General features: G+C 39.6%; 1 protein-coding gene across 2 annotated transcripts; it reads left to right on the top strand.

The window, feature by feature from the left end:
• Window positions 1-514: 514 nt before the first annotated feature.
• On the top strand, window positions 515-17,107 carry LOC122176944 (actin, alpha skeletal muscle B-like). Of its 2 annotated transcripts, none has more exons than XM_042865946.1 (9): window positions 515-770; window positions 3,640-3,784; window positions 5,278-5,406; window positions 9,677-9,787; window positions 11,690-11,774; window positions 12,959-13,120; window positions 13,634-13,825; window positions 14,767-14,948; window positions 15,770-17,107. In XM_042865946.1, exons 2-9 carry the CDS (start codon window positions 3,656-3,658, stop codon window positions 15,911-15,913), a joined length of 1,134 nt encoding a protein of 377 aa, XP_042721880.1. In that variant the 5' UTR covers window positions 515-770; window positions 3,640-3,655; the 3' UTR covers window positions 15,914-17,107. The 2 variants fall into 2 exon arrangements, with proteins under 2 accessions (XP_042721880.1, XP_042721891.1); XM_042865957.1 differs by lacking the exon at window positions 515-770 and adding an exon at window positions 829-851.
• Window positions 17,108-19,859: the final 2,752 nt, after the last annotated feature.

Genomic DNA, 19,859 nt, shown 5'->3' with positions numbered 1-19,859 from the left:
TTTGCTTTTGTGATGTGGAATGGGAATTGTCACCGGCCTTAATTATCTAGGAACTAAGGTAAAGCTTAGGAACTTTCTTCTTATGAGGATTCTGTAATATTTCTAGTCTACTGATGGTCTGGATTCCTATATTAATCCAATATATTCCGGTGTGGTTGATGTCTTTTTTTGTGTGTGTGAAATAGTTACCACTCACCTCTTTTGAATGGCTTATTGCTGATTCAGTCCCTGTTTTAAGCCACAGTGTCACTGAAATTCTGAGATAAGTCAGCTATTTTCAGTCTTTGCACCACACAAACAAACATCAAGTACAGTTGAAACGTGAGAACTGTTTGTGGTAAGACTTCTCCTGCTTCAGGATGGCTGCTAACAAGGATGATAATGAGCTATTCTTAGGTATTTGTGTTAAAAGAAGTAGAATGGTTTCTAGTGACAGCAGTGGACCACAAAACCATCCTGTCTTGCACATCTGGTGTGAGGGCTTTTGTCTCAAAAAGGGGGGTTATTAATGAAAATAAAAATCCTTTCTTACGAGGCATAGCAAGTTAGCAAGGGGGAGGGGATACAGAGGTAATGGAAATCCTGCCCTAATTTATCTAGGCCTTTATGCTGTCACAGCGATAAGCACAAACTGAAAAAAAGGTTTCCAAAAATGGCTTGACTCACGTAGATGTTCTGTGAACTCCTTTCCTGAAGCTGTTATAAATGTAATGGAAGATGAGATCACTTCATTTACGAAGGTGCTTTTACAGATCGTCACCATTTCCCAGGTAAGCACACCCTGAGAGTTTCGCCTGTTAACAGCTGATGATTTTAACGCTTGTTTTCACTTGGTTCGAGATCTTCTGGGGGTATGTGTACACTTGCTTATTTCCAAAATGTGGTCCTGGATACTGCTTTGCCTTAGCCATTGAAGGAATTCCAGAAGGACTCCTAATGTAAGGCAGTTCAGGTTTGACTGCATGATTGTAAGGAGATGTCCCTCATCACTGGAAAGATCAGTGGTGTACAGTGGAACTTTCTTTGTCTGAAGCCTAGAGGGATCTGTATGTGTAAGCTGGACAGATAGTTATGAGTAGCTATGACACAAACCAGGATGAAGCACAAGGTGAATGTATTCCATCACATTTAGTTCTCTCGTGGCATTTTGTACTAAAGGACTAAACGCTTCGTATTTTACAGAAGGAGTGCTGTCTTAAGAGTGGATGTGATGTCTGTATTAATTTCAGTGTTACCTACATTTGGTCAACTGACTGAGGGGCAGGGTAGGATGGATGTGGGGAAGGCATTCACAAGACATGGAGGCTCAACAGTTTGAGGGAATTAGATGGTTCAGGCATCTGTTCTTTGTCAATCCTAGAACAGCACGGACAATAAGGACTTTTATTTGGCCTGTGCTAAATATGCATACAAAATGCAGAACATGCTATACAATTTAGAACTTTAATAGTGTTCTCTGAACATCAGGCATTATGCAGAAACCAGTAGAAACAAACAGGAAGTTTTCTGTTTATTAAACATAAAACCAGCAGCTTCAAAGCAATAACATGACTGTCACTGAAGGTATTTGTGTATTTAAGTAGTACTCTTTTAACATTTACCTTATGACTAAGTAATGATAAGCATAGCAAGGTCATTGCTATTGTTTTTAAGCATGAAATGAACAAATTCAGCCATTGATTTTATTAATAAGTTTCAATGAGTTGTCTGGAATCTAACTAATATTGAGTAAAAGTACCAACTGAATAACTGCTGGCACTCTGAAGCCTAGCCTGTAAAGATGATCTAAGGTTTCACTGTGAATTTTTTTTCTCTGAGGATGGTTGTAACTGGGATTATTTTTCCATTCACAGTTGCACATAAAATGCTGTGATGAGACTGAATGGGAATATTATTTTTTTCTCCTTGGGGATTAAGCATCTTTGCTGTATCCAGCCTTTGGAACCAATGATCAGTGCTGTACTGTCAGAGCTGCGAAGAATCTCTATACTTATAATTTCTCTGTTTTGAAATTGTAGCATTTCACCTGTTGTAGTTCTTGTATTTAGGAACTGAAGTTCCTTTGATTCAGATTCACATTGGAATTGAAGTCTGAGTACAGTTCTGTAAAGCTGGATAATGCTGGAAGATGGTTAGTTTATTGCATTCTCAAAGGCTTTTCGTTAGGATTTCGGAACTAAGTAATGGCTTGTGGCAGTGTGAATGAAGATTCACAAATACACCTGCTGGAACTAATGTTTAAACATTCCTAAATTAAAACTATTGGCAAACATATGTGCTAGAAATATTCAGCTTCTTTATGAGCAAAGGAATCTTCCAGTCACATGCATATCAACGTCAATCAAAGAGATTATTGTTATTTTATAATACTGCATTATCATTTATTCAAATTATGCATCCATTTCATCTGGCAGCGTTCTGATCAATCGTGTGTTGTGGTCTTACTCCATAAAGCCCATGGTGAAGGAGTGAACACCAGGGACTTCATTATTTTTTTGATGCAGAAGGGGCAGAGTATCCTATCTCTGCACAGTCATTGTCTGTTGTGAGAAAACCTTGTTTTTAAATATCCAAGGACTTCAGTATTATTGCAGTGGCCCTCTGAAGAGCATGAGGCTGTTTTAAGCCCCACATATCAGACAGATGGAGACTTAGTGGGATAAGTTCTGTTTTCTTGTTCGTTCCTTTTTTGTTCTTAAAGTCCTCTTCCTTACCGAATGAAGTTGCCAGAAAAGGAAAAGTGCAATACTTCTCTCTTGACTGCCTAAACAGGCAGTCTTACAGCCCTAAAAATAAACAAGGAGTCCAAAAGAGAAGTCTTGGTGAAATTCTGGCCCTCCCTCGGTGGGAGTTCTGCCATGGATTTCAGTGAATTCAGGACTTTGATGTGTTGGCCAACTGCTGTGGTTTTGTTGATTTTGGCCAGCTGTGCCAGCCACAGCTTGTTCTATGTCCCAGAATAGCTTCTTTGATAAGATATTTACCATTACAAGTATGGAACAGGTCCTCTAGCCAGCACTTAACGTTACAGAGTAGCTGTCATTTAAAAACACAGCCAATACTTTCCTGAAAGTGTTTGTGGGGGTTATTTTTAGTTGTTTCTTCAAATTGATTGTGGCCCCCTGAGAAAAAGGCAAAAATGCCATTAGGGAGCAAAAGCAGCATCTGAAAGAGTTAATGTTCAGGAGCTCTTAAAGCACTAATGTTATAACTGGTGGGTGCATATGATTAATTCATTTTTAATAAATGTAATTTCTAGAAGGTAATTTAGCGTTGGAAGAGATGGAGTTACGCTTGCAGAAGTCCATGTAGAGCTGAATGTGTATCCATTAGCTGAGCCCGTCCTGTGATCACCAAGTCAGTTAATAGAGTATGACAGGGATATCGGAGATTTCCCTTTTGGAAATGGAGGCTGAATATCCTTGCTAACTTGGCTCACTAAAATTCATTCAGCCAAAATTTATATGGATACTTAGTGTGTTTTCCGGAACTGAGGCTTTAGCATGGACTTTGGTATTTAGTTTTGCTGTTTTCTAAAATAATTTTTCTTTACAGCAGTAGGCTATCTAAAAGATGAAGAATTGTTTCTCATTCCCTTCCATCTACTCCTCCAAGCTCTTTCAAATTACTGTTTTACAGCCCAAACTGAGACACGATGTGTGATGATGATGAAACCACTGCCCTTGTTTGTGACAATGGGTCTGGTCTTTGCAAAGCTGGATTTGCAGGAGACGATGCTCCAAGAGCCGTGTTTCCATCCATTGTTGGACGCCCTCGACATCAGGTCTGTTGGTACCAGAATGGAAGTGCTGCCTGCTTGTATTTGTGAGACTTGTGGAAGTGATAAAGGATTATTCAGGCAAATCTCCTATTTGTGGGAACTGAGCTTGTTAAGAACCAGGTAGTTGAGCTGCATATCTTTTATGCAGTGAGCTTCCGAGTCCTTTGGAAAAGGTATTCTTCAACTATAAAATGTTGACTGTAGAAGAACATGAATGTTTTAATGATGTGGAGGTGTCTTATGGGAAAAAAACCCACAAAATTTGCTGTATCAGTACAAACAAAAAAGGAAGAACGCTGCTAACACAAGAAACCAAATGAATGGCAGTGGTAAGGTCCTTTTATTGTTCCATTAAACAAAAGCAGGGCCCATTAAATGTCTGAAAAATATCTCTAGTGCATCACTTAATCAACTCCAGCAGGACTAGAAAGGATAAATGTGATTTTTCTTGAACTTGAAAAAGGTCTTGCTTGCTTAATTACTTTTCTAACAGTTCCTTTAGAATTAGAAGTTGCCAGTTTTCACTGATTTTGTTCTTATCTGAGTCAGATTTTAATTTTCTGAGGTGTCTAACCCCTTCCCTGAAGTTCTCTGTGTTCTTTTGCCAAGTTGAATAAGCCTGTTTAGACAGGCATAAAATATTAAGCTTTTTAATGAATGTGTTTTGAACACCTCTATGAGTTATTGAAGTTTAAATGTCAGTTGTTGAAAGCATGTCCATTTTTTAACCTCTGGAATTGTTCACTGGCTTTTAATCATGATTGGAGCTGGCATGTCATTTTGCACAGTGAAACAACTCAGTGGCTGCATTACTATCCATGACAAAATTCAATATATTTTTTACTATTTGCTGAATAATACTGTACCCAATGTCTTGTTATATTTAGAGAAAGAATGATAGACTTCCTAATGCAAACATGATGAAATTAATAAAACTATTATTCAACGTGTTCATTTTCTTTTGCAAAATCTCTTTTATGTTTCACAAAAGAGCATTAATTAATGTAAATTTCAAAGTTGAATTTTTATCCTTTACCTGTGTTGTAAACTGGTCTTCTGGCAAGGAGCAATCTCACTATTTAAAGGCAGTAGTGGAACTGCTTAGACACAAGGTGCAAGCAAATGTATGAATGTAAGAAGTAGATCTTTGGAGTCAAAACCAGGTTCTCTTTCATCTGCAATTCATTTCAAGTGTTTGTTTGCAATGTTGAAGGACCCACCTCTCCTGGAGATACCGTGGGTTTACTGATGCCTTCCTAGACATTGCTTCTACACAGGCATTCTCTGTGTGCGGTGCAAGATCCCCAGCTTCATTTCTGAAGCTGTGTTAGGCTTTCTGGAGAGTTTATTGAGCTAGTTGGTACAGTCAGTGGTTACCAATAAATTTGCATTTTAGTTTGGCTTTGTGAAGTACATTGTTTCACATGAGGTTTAGGCCATATTCTTTTTACTGTGCAAGGTACGCCACACTAATAGAGGAACAATATACTTTGCAGGGTGTTATGGTTGGAATGGGTCAAAAAGACAGCTATGTAGGGGATGAAGCGCAAAGCAAAAGAGGGATCCTGACGCTGAAGTATCCCATTGAGCATGGAATTATCACCAATTGGGATGACATGGAAAAGGTGAGTGTTTACTTTTAATATAATTTTCTTAAAGTGTCATCAAAGACACAGAGTTTGACATTATCTTCCTTGCAAATCAAAGGAAGTCCTTGAAGGAATCCTTGAGGAAATCTCAGTATAGCTGAAAGAATGGTGCTGTGTGCCTGTCCAGGAGTCCAGTGCTGATCAGGCCTTAGCACTGCTGGAGACGTTTTAAAAAGTAAATGTTTTACTTCAGGTATTTGTGGCATGTTAGACAAATATTTTATACATATTTTTAGTCTTGAAGTTCGAACTGAGACAGAACTTGGTATGATGTGATCGGAATTGGCTAAAGTTGGAGTTGCAGTTCATCAGAGGTGTAACAGAAACACGAAGGAAGGTTATTTCAGTTGGGATTGAAACCTGTGAGGTGGTGGATGATTTTCCCTCCTCAATTCTTGCCTACGTGAATGGACCACGGATGATGCCCGTGTTTTGTATTGCATAGAATGCACTCGCTGCCAATTGAAGACCAGATTTGTGCTTCTCATCCCTGTACCAACTCTCTAAGGAGGGGACTTTTTCCGTAGAGCATGTTTTCCCATTGCTGATTCCAGTGAGCTTTAATGCCTGTGTGGTGATGAAGCTGCTGTATTCCCTGCCAGGTACTGCATTCCTGGCATTTGGACAGCAGAATGGCACTGTGCAGTGCCTTGCTGAGGGTGCCCAAGAGCAGGCTTGGCAGTGCAGAGTGCTGCTGATGGGCTCTGGAGAGGGCTATCTTACTGTGTGAAGTCCTTCTCATATTGCATGCATCCTGGTCTTTGCAGGGAGCACCTGAATCTGTGGGAGTGCTGTGTCTGCTTAGGGGCAAAGCAACAACTCAGCTGTGTGTTCTCTTATAATTCAGCTGTGGTGTCACAGCCACAAATTCACACTGGTAGTGCAGGGTGTACCAGGTGAACAGACCAAAGTTAACACAGAAGTAATGGGAGTCCCAACTTCTTGTCTGGATGAGAGTTGCCCACCTACTCCTCTAGATGGAAGCATAGTATTTGCATTTCATTATTTCACTGCTTCCTGGGAAGATACCTTGCTCATTTCTGTAGTGTAGAATAGGTGGGAATATAATTCCCACCATTATATTGTTCTTCATGATAATTTTCCTGCTCTGCATTGGGTGAAAAAGTTTACTAGGTTTGTCTCTGCAACCAGAATTGTTCTGTGTAGAGCACATAGTGGTGTTTGCTTTCTGGGTAATGCTTGATGCTGGAGCAGGCTATCTAAAATGCAGTCAAGAAAAGAAATTGGGGATGGTAAAAAACAAACAAACAAACAAACAAAAAACCTGGCATGTGCTTTACTGTCTCATGGTGTAGTGCTACAGGGTAGCCTAATGGTTAGACTGACCTCTGCTAGGGGAGGGGTTTTCCAAGGGTGTTCTATGGTGGAGATTCGGGCAGTGCTGTAATTGATATAATGGTAGGACAAGGCATGGGTTCTTGTAGTTCAACTTTTTTTTTTTTCTCCACTTTATCAACCAAATGAGTGAGAGTGGGTTCTTAGCTCAAAATCACTTTCTTATGTCATACAACACCCAAGATGTCCTAGCTGGAAGAGATGCCCCCAGACAGAGTTGCGCTCAGTCTAAGGAGTGGGACAGAAAGTGGAAAAGGTTTTCAAATAAATGAGCAACAAATAGCAGAAAAGAACCATGAGAGAAAGATAGAGGGAAGGGAGAGATGAGAATCACGTTGCTAACTTTCATGATTGTTGCAAATAAATTAAAAAGAAAAAAAAAAGTAATTATTATTATGATTCTCCCCAACTCAGTTAGACATATGATCACATGGGAATCTTCCACCTAATTTCTGTACAACAGAAACCGTACAACAGTTCTGTGTATGTGTGCACGTACACAGACACATACATGCTCTTCTGGCTGAAGGGCACTCAGAAGTGCATTGTTCCTAAAGTTTGAACGTTAAAGAAATAAGTGTTATGTATTTTCCCTGGGATTTCCCAAAACAAGTTGCACAGTTCTGACCCAAACCACAAATTTCTTTGGCATGCTTGGAAATAACAGTACTGAAAAATGCCACACTATAGAAGAAACGAGGAAATTGCTGGGGAATGTGCCAAAAAAATGGAACAAAGGCATAACAGTGTAGTGCTCAGCCATGCACGCATGACAATAAGAGGAGGTCACCTAAAGACTGGGCTGGGTGAATGAGTAAGGATGAGTTTGTGTTCGAGGGGGAGCGCGGATGGGGATGCTGCTGGGCGCCCAGGCATCTGTGTGAATCAGGAACAGAACATGTGGGCAATGAAGCGAAGCATTCTTCCTCTGGTGTGCTTCAGTTCACAATATTCAAATTGGGGCTGCTCTGTTTTCTAGTGGATAATAACACGGGGCTTTGTACATCACCGTTAATTTGTATGCAGCTACGGAGCTGGCAGCGTATGGGAGGGGAAGCGTTAGAATGATTTAGAGATTTCTGACCCTGATGGCTATGTAGATGTTTAAGTGTTGGAATAATCCCTCCTCGGTAATTTCTCTTAGCTCTTTTGCATGCTGTTTAAATTTAATTCCTGTCACCTGTTGAAATTAACACGGGGCTATTCTCATTTCTTGTGGAATACCATTATCCATTATTATCATTAGATCAAGTCTAATGGTCTGTGCAGCACCTAATCCTGCCTGGTTTGGAGTAAAAACCTGCAAAATGCCAGAGGTTTCATCAGGGTCTATCCTTACTAGTACTGTTGAAATCTTCAGTGCATTGTTAATGATGTACAACTCCTTTCCTTCTTCTTTCCCATTTGAAGTTGTGGTTTTTTTCCTTCTCCTTATGTATGACATATGTTGTCCTTTATTTTATTTTTACTGATTATTTCATTTTCTTCAACATTTTCCTGCCTTCATTTTCTAAACCTTTGTATGGTAACTGTTGAGTCACGGTCTGAACCACTGATTGAGCACCTGGGGTAAGGACCTGGTCAGCCCTTGGAGCACAGGTGAAGGCAATTCAGCTGTGTGATAGAAAGGGGTAGAGCCTGGCTGCACCTCTCTTAGACCTCATATAAAGGGGCTGACTGCCATCGGGGAAGGATCTCTGCTTGGAGATCCTTCCTTGGAGAAGATTTCCCCTATGAACCTGGCATCTTCTGATACAGGTGAGCAATCTTCTTCCCTTCCTTTATAGCACCTTTCTATCGTGCCATCTTTCTGTCATCACACCTCTGTTGTAGCACCTTCCCTATTGTGTTGATCTGTCCAATTGCTACAACCTTCAAGTGGAAATGGCCTGCACCCCAAGTCCCAGTTCTGGAAATATCTGGATTTATACTTAAGTGACTGAGAGGAAATGAGTTTTTTTTTTTCTAAGGGCAGATAACTTTCATAATAAATAATTCCAGTGCTTGGCAGCTGATGTCTAAATCTGAAGCACCTACAAAGTCAAGATCATCAAGTAAACTTGAGCACAAAGCTGATGCTTTATGCTCAGAAATAAGTTCATTAGGTTGGACAAAGCTGGAATATGATTAAAGAGACAAGAAAAAAAAAGATGGAGGAAAGAATTACATGAGAAGATGAGAAAATATTTCATCACGATACAAAACAATCTGTCTTTGAGCTGACATCAAGAAAATAATCCCTTGAGTTCCTCATAGTCAGTCCTCAGACAAAAAGGGTCTTGATGGGTCAGGAGAACAATCAAAGCCAGCACTGTTGGTACAGGTAACACCTCCCAGCTTGAACAACAGTGACTCACAGAAACTGAGAAACGCAGTTACTTGGAATAAGTGAGTTTGATTCAGGGCTTACAGGATGAAATAGCTGTGGCAAAAACAACTTTTCATTTCTGCGGAAATAATTAGATTTATACAGACTGCCTTGGCAATGGCTTACAACTGGATCTTAGCCTTCACACAGCTTGAAGTGGAGAAATCTCTCCAGAACTGGCAGTTCAATGCTCGGCTCAGCTCCAGCACCAGAGCGCTGGGGCTGGAAATGCAGCAGTGCTTCCATTTAGAGAGGATGATCCCTCATATGTGTGGGGAATCCTGGCAGGCGGGGCTCCCTTGTGTAGGTCATATTCTGTTGTTCAATATGGTAAAAACCCAGTGGTTTTGGTTAATAAAAACAGAGCAGCATTTGGCAGCTTCACTCTTGCATGCTTTTTCTCTATTTTAACGTGTCTATAGAAAATTTATTAGAACCGTATCTGAAAAGCTTCCTGTGTAGTGTTATGTGGACAAATGGAATAATTTCCTGACCACTTTTCTGAAGTGATTTTCATTTTAGATTTGGCATCATTCTTTCTACAATGAGCTCCGCATTGCACCAGAGGAGCACCCTGTGCTGCTGACCGAGGCCCCATTGAACCCCAAGGCCAACCGTGAAAAAATGACTCAGGTATGGTGGGCCACCAGATAGGAATCATGAAATTGTTAAGGCTGGAAAAACTACTATGACCACCCAGTCTGGCTGTCCAACCATGCCTGCCACCTCTCTACACCACGTCACTCAGTGTGACATCTAGTCTTTTCTTGAGCATCTCCAAGGATGGTGACTCCACTGCTCCCCTGGGAAATGCTGCACTGCAGACCATTTCTGCATGGGAACCATACAGGAAGGCACGGTATAAGAGTCCTTGATATTCAGCTTTCTTAATATGGAAGATAATCACTTAGGGTTGGCATCTCTGAGCACAAAGGATTGGAGAAAATTGTTCTAATCTGTTCTGTCTTGGGAAAATGGATTGCCTAGGAGTATTTGAATTGAAATAATGCTCTGCTGAACATTTTTTCAGATAGATGTGCCCGGATTGACTTAATAAGCATATCTCAGAACCAAAAGTAGACCTCCACAGTTTGTACATTTTAGAACGGCCTTCTGGCCAGAAGTCCATATTGCAGATTTGACTAGTGATGTAACTAGAAGCGTGATTTAAATACAGGTATGGAAGTAAAATCACATGGGAAAATCAAATGTAGCTCTGAGCTTCCCTTTGTGCACCCATTTGGCATATATTTAATAAAAAGATTATGCATCCATTCAGCAACAGTGTAAATATACTAATTAAGTAATGAAGTTGGCAGCACACGTTACTGGGAGGTAATACACAACAACAAAACATAAGAAAGACCTAGTTTATGGCAACCAGAAAGTGTAGTTTATACAGCAGACATGTCTGGGACTGTTTCTTTGTCATTACGCTGTAATGATAAATCCTGTTTAGAGGCTTATGGTCTATTACTTATTGCATTAAATTCATTGCATCAATTAACTATGAAATATCTAATTAATATATTCTTTAATTGTTGGCGTGCTTTTCATTAAAATAGACTTCATTGGCAAAGGCATTAGCTTATGAAATCCAAAGTTTAAATGTAACTCCCTGATTCCAGTGGCTCTGCACTGATGATGGAGTAGCATTGTGTGGGGTAGGTGACATTAGTTTAGGAAAGAATAAATCCCATATGGCTGTCCATATTTCACTACTTCCCTGTGAGCCTTTAATGTTTTTACTCAGCAGAGCTCTAGCCGGAAACAAAAGATATTCCACCTGCTCTGATAAAAATGCAGAGTACCTGATATAGAAAGTGAAAAGAGTTGGAGCTTTTTAGGGTAGAGAATATGGGAGGGACAAGATGAGAGAATGTTGAATGTCGTAAGTTGGAAAGGACCCATAAGTTTCATTGAATCCAACTCTAGACTCCAAATGGACCACCCAAAAATCAGACTCTATGAGAACACTGTCCAGATGCTCCTTGAACTCCAACAACTTGGGGCCCTGGGGAGACTTTTCTGTGCCTGCTACCTTCTGGTGAAGAACCTCCTGATATCCAAGGTTACCATAAAGAGAAAAAAGTGTTTGCTGGAGACAGAAAGGGATGACAGGCTTAAGCCAGATCAGGTGAGGTTTATGTACACCAAGAGAATCCTGAAGTTCGTGTTTCACTAGATATGTTTGCCAGAGGAATCTGAACACTCTAGCAGAGGAGTTTCTGAGACAGAACAAAAGCTGTGCCAGGAATGGTCGGGTCTTCCTTGAGCTATGAATAGGTTGAATATTCCTTTATTTTCAGCTGTGTTAATTTTTTTAATGACATATATCTAAATACTTTAGATTGCTGTATTGTTGCAGCAGTGGGGTGAGAAAGTCATCCAGAGTCATTGCCTTCAATGAACGTTATCAGTAGCACCCTGACCTAGTCTGAGGTTCATTAAAAGATATCCACTGACTTCAGTTCTGCTGTCTCTTCAGTTACTTTTAATTGTAACTGCTAAAGGTTTGTGAATTCTTAATTACAGATTATGTTTGAGACGTTCAATGTGCCAGCCATGTATGTAGCAATTCAGGCAGTGCTGTCTCTGTATGCATCTGGAAGAACCACTGGTGAGTCTGTCTGGGTGCCGTGTTGTCCACCTGTCCTTCGTTTGCACGTGTACATACTCCTTTGCTGTGGCATGCCAGCTGTTTATTAAGAAGAATCAATACTTATATGGAAACAAAATGCCTTCTACTATGCCATTTAAATGCTTCTTGGTTGTTCTGCTCTTTGTGGCAGCTGTGGGCATTGGCTTCATGTTGTTCTGTTTAAAATGATCAAGTTGCTACTTCTCAATAACATGAACAGGTGGATGGTACAACTTGATACTGCCCTTAGTTGCACAGCATGGAGAACAGTTTGTATCTTAATTGGGCTGTTCCATGCCCGCCCTTTCCTTCTTCATACCTGTCTCTATTGTGAAGCTCCATTCCCCATACAAGATAAATAGTTTCCAGTGGTTAAGTGAAAATGTTTCATGCAAGTATTGAATATCTATCACCAAACCTGGTGTCTGCTGTTAATTAGCAGTCTGCTCTAGAATTAGCATGTAGTTCTTATTGCCATTTAGAATCTGATTAAACATCAAGACAATAAATTACATTTTAGTATTCTTTTAGTCTTAACATATTTTGAAAAAAATTAAAATACATCTGTTTATGTAGCCTGATGTCACGGTATAATTTCATATGAAAAGATCACCAGCCTGCAGGGATTACAGCCTGTTATAAATACTTGTTTCGTGTCCAAAATTTGACTGTTTATATACATCTTTGATATATCAGAAATGCTTTATTCATTTTGGTTGGAAAACATACACTCACTTCCATTCTTGAGTAGGAAATTGACTCATCTGCAGATAGATAAACCGTGGTTACATTTTCCCTCGTGGAATGGTTTATTTTAATGGCAGACAGATTTTTATGTGCAGTTTATATACTGTTTCTTGTCTGTGAAGAGCTAGCAGTCTTCTAAAATGAAAGACTCCGTATATGATTATTGTTGTTAGCATCTGTTCAGTAAGAACAATACAATCAAGTTGCTGAATGTTACATGTCTCTTCACTGCCACAGTTGCTTAGTTTGAGCTAACAATTTCATCTCACGTGTGAGCTCTTTAGATGTAAGAATGACAGAAGCAATTGGGTGAGGATCTTTATTTGTTGCTGCACAATTCATTTTAGAATATGAGGAATGTAGAGACTCTATAATAGTGGAAAATATCCAGCTTCTCCTTTTCTTTCTCTTTTCAGGGATAGTTTTGGATTCTGGGGATGGTGTCACACACAATGTACCCATCTATGAGGGCTATGCCTTGCCTCATGCTATTATGAGGCTGGACCTTGCAGGCAGAGATCTGACTGACTATCTCATGAAGATTCTTACAGAGAGAGGCTATTCTTTTGTCACCACTGGTAATGAGCTTTATTTTGCATGCACTTTGCTTATATTTGTTCTGGTACTTGTCTTATTATGCTGGCAAAAACCATATCTCTAGCTTAGCTAATGGAATTCTCCTGGCTGTGCCTTGCAGCATATCTGTTGAGCTCAAGGACATGGTTACCACTTTGTTAGGAAATTCTATGTCGTTGAGGGATTTAACTGCTTGTTGGAGTTCACCGTATCTGTTCCACAGACGAAGGAACAGTTAGTAGCTGGTAATAGATGAACCTCTGGAAATCTGATCAAAGTTTTGGCTCATAAAATGTAAAAATTTATCTTTACATTATTTGGTAACACAATACATCTTCATCAGCAGATGAGAGAAATTTGGTTATGCAAATGGGAAGTAGTTTAGTTATGATGGCAGAGAGATCAGAATTCAATGGACTGTATGGCCACCCTGGGCCTAAGGAGCTGCGCATGAGGATGTCTGTGTTCAATCTGTTGCAGTGTATGTTTATTAAAAACTTACTGACTCTCTGCAGCGGAACGGGAGATTGTGAGGGATGTAAAGGAGAAGCTTTGTTACGTGGCTTTAGATTTTGAAAATGAAATGGCAACTGCTGCTTCCTCCTCCTCCCTTGAAAAGAGCTATGAACTTCCTGATGGACAAGTCATCACCATTGGAAATGAAAGATTCCGATGCCCAGAAACTCTCTTCCAGCCATCCTTTATAGGTGAGACATGACTTCTCTTTTTAGGGCCTTAGCACAATATAAAAAGCATGCTTTATTAGAAAGTATAGGGAGTTTTCACAGCTGTAGGATCTTAAATGTTTGTCCTCTATTGTCCTTAGAAACGTGCAGATTCTATTGGTTTATTTTGTTCTGTAGAAGTTTCTTCAGTAAGATCTCTGTTCATTTAGAGTATGAGAATTTTAAGGCTGTTTTATACTTTTATGAATGCAGTAGAAGTTTTAAGTTGATGTTGGAGAACTGTTGAAAGATCACTGCTTTTTATCTTGACTGATCTAGATCCACGCAGCACTGATTTTTTTGATCCAGACGCTGTTTCTGTTTATCATTTTCTTATATTAATCTGAGTTAATCTTAAAATAAATAAATAAATAAATCAAACTTTATTTTCCAGTAGTTTTAGCCGTAGTGTTAAAAAAAATTCCATTCTCTCAGTGGATGTTGGCGCTTTATGTGGTAAATCATACTGCTCTTAAAAATTTCCCACTTCCCGCTCAGATTGTGCTGGTGAGGACCCAGCAAAATGGCTGTAGGCACTTTGGCATTATTTCTATTGTACTGAACAGCAAAGCTAGCCACGCTTCTATGTGAAAATCAAACTATCCAAGCATTAACGTAGCTCCAAATTCTGTATCTAAACAGCAGCAGGAGTGAGATTTACAGAAATTCCCTTTGATAGAGGAATTTGTTTACTGGAAGTGTAGTAAGGATTACAGTTGGTGCTAAAGGATGGTTATTGTCAGAAATGTGGCTATGGGACTCAGGAATTCCTGAATCTCCTTCCTACCCTAGGCATTCCATAACTTCTGGAGTCTTGTGAAGGGAGATAGGTGAGGGAAATAAGCTTGGGCTAGTGAGCTTTCCTTTTCCATTTTAACAGTAATAAAAAGAAGTAACATGGTGAAAACTTTTTTTCCACACAGGGATGGAGTCTGCAGGTATCCATGAAACTACGTACAACAGCATTATGAAATGTGATATTGACATTCGCAAGGATCTATATGCCAACAATGTACTCTCTGGAGGAACCACAATGTATCCTGGTATTGGTGACCGTATGCAGAAAGAGATCACAGCTTTGGCTCCAAGTACCATGAAGATTAAGGTAATTTTTAATGCTTACTTCTTTTGTTGAAAAATTATGTCCTGTAAGCAAATCTAAAATGTGTGTAGTCGAATGCTCAGGTCTTGCATCAGGAGTCCTGATGGTAGGAGGGTGTGGACAGGCAGCCTTATCCCTCTGTTCCTTAAACCAGCTAAAGCAGGATTGAAAGAGGAGTTTGAGAGACAGGGATGAACCTACAGAGGAAAGAGCTGAAAATGCCAATGGATAGATGGGCAATTTGAGAGGTTACTGGGAGTATCACAGACTTCAAAGTTTAGCTGTCAGTGAAAGCCATTAGTAGTGAGAAGGATGAAAGAAATTTCAGTAATAGGCTAACAATTCACTAATGAATTTGAAATTTAGTTAAGTATTTACAGCATAGAACAGCTGATGCATTTTAGCACTGGATAAACGGGGAAGAGGCAGCCTAATATCTAACATCTATCTTGGGATACAAGGCTGGTATGTCCAAAGTGTTTGGGTTTTTTTGCTTTATTTACAGAGCTATTTTATCCTTAAACAAATGAACCTTGGACCACTCTCGGAAGTGTTCATTTATGATCAAATTATATTAATCTCTTAAATTTGAAATTCTTTCTCATTTGTAAGATGTTTTGTGGGCTGCCACTTATTCATCTGCTGATGATAATCTCTATTGACTAGAGTTGGAAGGCAGTTTACAGGCTTTCTGGCTCTCAGAGGGCTTATTTCATTAGAGTTGCATTGGTACAGTGCCTTTTACCTAGTTATTTAATCCAAAGAGATGTTACTGCGTTATCTGCTTGCCACTTTATTTATGACAGATCACACTTCTCTTCTAGATGATTGCACCACCAGAACGTAAATACTCTGTCTGGATTGGGGGTTCAATATTGGCATCCCTCTCCACTTTTCAGCAAATGTGGATTAGTAAGGACGAATATGAGGAAGCTGGGCCCTCTATTGTCCATCGCAAGTGCTTTTGAATGCTTCCATTGGCTACTGTCTGTGATAAGTAGTGCTGTTTCTCTACACCTTACCTGCTCTTCTTTGCTATGAGTGAATCCTGGTTTGGCTTTCCTCTACTTGCAATAAAGCACACTGTGTGGATGTCATATGAATTAGTATATTACTTCTAAGCTTTTAGTGCTCAAACAAGACTAACATTTCAGTGATGGGTATTTTTCAAGAGGAATTACAGCAATTATAGTACACAGTTTGTAGACACCTCCCCAGTTTTTAAGGATCCAACTGCCGTACATGGAGGAGGTGGCATACCTTACAGCTAGTAAGTTATTCAGTTAGTCTCTGCTAATTGGGGTTAAGTCTGAAGAACATAAGTAGTATAGGATTCTTTCAAACCTATGCATGATGCAAGATTTGGGCACCATATGTGGCTTATTTTGTGCAGTTCAGTGGCAGACAGGATTTTTCTAAGGGGGTTTATTTTACTGAGGATACAGCGGATTTATGTGGGAACTACTGAGCACATAGTGCTCAGTTGGTAGTGCTCGTATGGATGTCTTTCCTTTGTCTGCTGAAATTGTTTGGCAGGAGTCCTTTGTCCCTATGACCACCACTCACCAACAGCAGTGAGTTTCAACAAGCTACAGTGACATTTGCACATAGGCGTAACAGGCTAACTTAATTCTAACATTGTTTTATTCATCTCTTTTACTGGGCAGTCAGATGATATTTCATTTACTTCATCTGTATCTGTGCTATGCTAAGCTAATGGTTACTGAGTAAATAATAACCTTTTAAGTACGTTATTAAAATATTCTGGGTTTAATGGATCAATGAAAGTGTAATGATCCAATGATGGTGGCATACATTAATTTTACAGAGTTTACTTTATCTGTTATACGTAAAATAATAATTATTGAGTTCTAATTTAATTTTATTTTGAAAATGGTTTCATTTCCTCCGAGTTTTGTAGTCAAATAATTTTTAAATGAAAACAGGATTGTTTCACAATTTCCATTAAAAATGTACATCTTCCTGAATGAGGAATGTTCATAATGTTTGTTTTTTTTAAACGATGATTAAAGCAAGTTACATGGAGATCACGTTTTACTGTTTCAGATACCAGACAAATGTCTTCTATATGATTTTGGATTGGTGGTGATATAGGTTTTGACATTGTTCATGATTTAAATAAAACTTTTTAAGTTACTGCACTGAGTAGTAGTAGTAAATGGATTTTGTTTTGTTTGATTGTCCTTTTAATAAATTAACACTAGCAAGGCTTCAGAATGTGGAGCTTAGCCCAAAACACCCTAATGTGCTGGGCATGGGATTGGGGAACAAATCCTAAATTCCTGACTCCCAGACAACTGTTCCACTAACCAGACAATGTGTGCGTATCCTCCCTCCCTTCCCTCTTTGTTTTCCTCTGACTTCAGTGCATTTTGTGTTGGTGCCTCCTGAGTCTGTGACACGTGACCGTTGAAGACAATTTTCCCCCCTTTCCAAAGAAGGGGAAAAGCTAAGAGCTTTATTTACAGACCTCTTCTTGTAACTTGTTTGCTTTTGCTAAACTACAAGGAAAGTTGTATTTCTGCTGTGAGTGTTCAACTTTCACAGAAATAAATTTGCTTTCATTTTGATACAGTGCTTTTTTTTTTTTTTTTTTTTTTTTTTTTTTAAATGCCCAGCATTTCAAAAGCATTGAGAAATCCAGTGCTGTTGTAAATAGTTTCTGTTATCCTTGGAGACAGCACAGTGGGCAATGCCCAAGTGCTGTGGCTAAGGGCAGTGAATGATTGATTCACCCTGATTTTCTGGTGAGCAGCATCTATCTGCTCCCTGGTGAGTGCTCTGATATAACCAGGTAGCTCAAGGGAATACTAGGCTGATGCACAAATTCTTCTTGTGCTGTGTTCTGCAATAAGGGTCTCTGTTGTACAGATTCTTGCGCAGTAAGGGGAGGAATGCAAAACTCCAGGAAGATGGTTGCCTTCATTTCCAGAGTTACATTGCAAGGTTGTGATTCTCTTCTCTCAGCCAAAACACTGAACAAGCATTTGCCTTCAATTCAATTGCTCATTGCCAATGTGGCACTGAAATGTGTTCACATTTCCTGAACTGTACAGGTTTCACCGGTGCTGCTCTGTGAAGGTACTGGCTGACTCAGGGTTTGCTTGTGTGGTTCTCCTTCAGAGATGACTGAAAAGTAGTTATAGTTGTATGTCAGCTTTGTATTGTGGTTGAAATGTCCTTTGCCTTTTAAAAATGCCACCTTGGAGATGTTTTATGGACTCCCGCTCATTCTGACTACTGGTAATTCCAGGGCTGGGTAATCTTATTTCTTTATCCAAATGAGCTCTTCATGATAAAAGCTGCAAGACCTATAAGGGCAGCATTCTCCAAAGCTTTGCTTTATCTAGCACAGTGCAGCATAAGCAGAGGATGGTCCTTCACTACTCAAATAGCAGGCAGTTCAAGTTGCCATTATTCATGTGTTCTCAAGCAACTGTAAGTCACAACAAATGTCTCAGCCTCTGAGTGAATGCTACTTCAGGTTTATTGTGAAAAGCTCATGTGATTTCTGCTGAAATTAATAATAAATCAACTACATCTAGACTTAGCACTGTTAACTGCCTTTTAGTTGATATAACTTACATTTTCATCTCGACCTTTTGTAGTGTGATGTCCAACAGCATGAACTTAACTGAATGCCAGAGATTTGCACACTTACCTTTGCAATCGTAGAATCATAGAATTGCTCAGGTTGGAAAAGACCTTAAAGATCAAGTCCAACTGCAACCTAACCAAGCTACCCTAACTCTGATAATCCTCTGCTAAATCATGCCCCCGAGCATCACATCCAAATGGTTTTTAAGCATATCCGGGGATGGCGACTCAACCACATCCCTGGGAAGTCTATTCCAGTGCTTAACAACCCTTTCAGTGAATAAGTTTTTCCTGATATCCAGCCTAAACTTACCCTGGTGAAACTTGAGGCCATTTCCTCTTATCCTGTCACCAGCGAGAAGAGACCAACCCTGCTCTTGCTGTAAGCACCTTTCAGGTACTGGAAAAGAGCAATAAGGTCTCCCCTCAGCCTCCTTTTCCCCAAACTAAACAGCCCCAGTTCCTTCAGTTGCTCCTCATGAAGCATATTCTCTAAGTCCTTCACAAGTATTCTTGCCCTTCTTTGGATGTGCTCCAGCACCTCAATGTCCTTTCTGTACTGAGGTATAATAACTGAACACAGTACTTGAGGTACTCAAGTACTTCAGTGCTGAGAACAGGGGCACGATGACTTCCTTAGTCCTGCTCACCACACCATTCCTAATCCAAGTGAGGATGCCATTGGCCTTCTTTGCCACCTGGCACGCTGCTGGCTCATATTCAGCTCACTGTCCCTCAGTACACCAAGGTCCCTTTCTGTCAGGCAGCTTTCCAGCCAATCCTCAGTAACATCAAAGTGAAAATCCCTTTACTTTGCTAATAATACTTGTCCTACTTTGAATATTAAAAATGAAGGATCTTTAATTTTCCAATTTACATTTTTTAATGTATCCTTTCAGTATATAATCGTAGCTCGCTGGTCAGAGCCCTGAGGTCTATGAGGTTGCACAATTTTATTGCCCCCTTTTGTACAGAATAAGTTCTGAGAAGTCCATGGTAGCATTGTAGTCAAATATCTGGATAACTGTAGCGTTTTGAAGCAAATCCACAGCAGTACCCTCTGAATTGCATTACTTTCTCCTGTGCTAGTTACACATGTGAAAAGGAAGGAGGAGAATAGGTAGCAGTGCAAACATTACAGAAAAAAAATTACTGAAAAGATTTATAAAGTGTCTGATGAAATATTAGCAAAATGCAAAAGGGGTTTCTATCTTAAAATCGCAAGGCTAAACTTCTAGTTTTGTAACTACATGCTTATTGGTTTAAATCCAACTGAAATATTTCATTAGTCTAACA

This window comes from Lagopus leucura, unplaced genomic scaffold, assembly GCF_019238085.1.
Source record: "Lagopus leucura isolate 7727_CA_CO unplaced genomic scaffold, USGS_WTPT01 Super-Scaffold_1, whole genome shotgun sequence".
NCBI lineage: Eukaryota > Metazoa > Chordata > Aves > Galliformes > Phasianidae > Lagopus > Lagopus leucura.
Note: the sequence above shows the minus strand (reverse complement) of the source record. Positions and strands in the feature narration are given on the sequence as shown.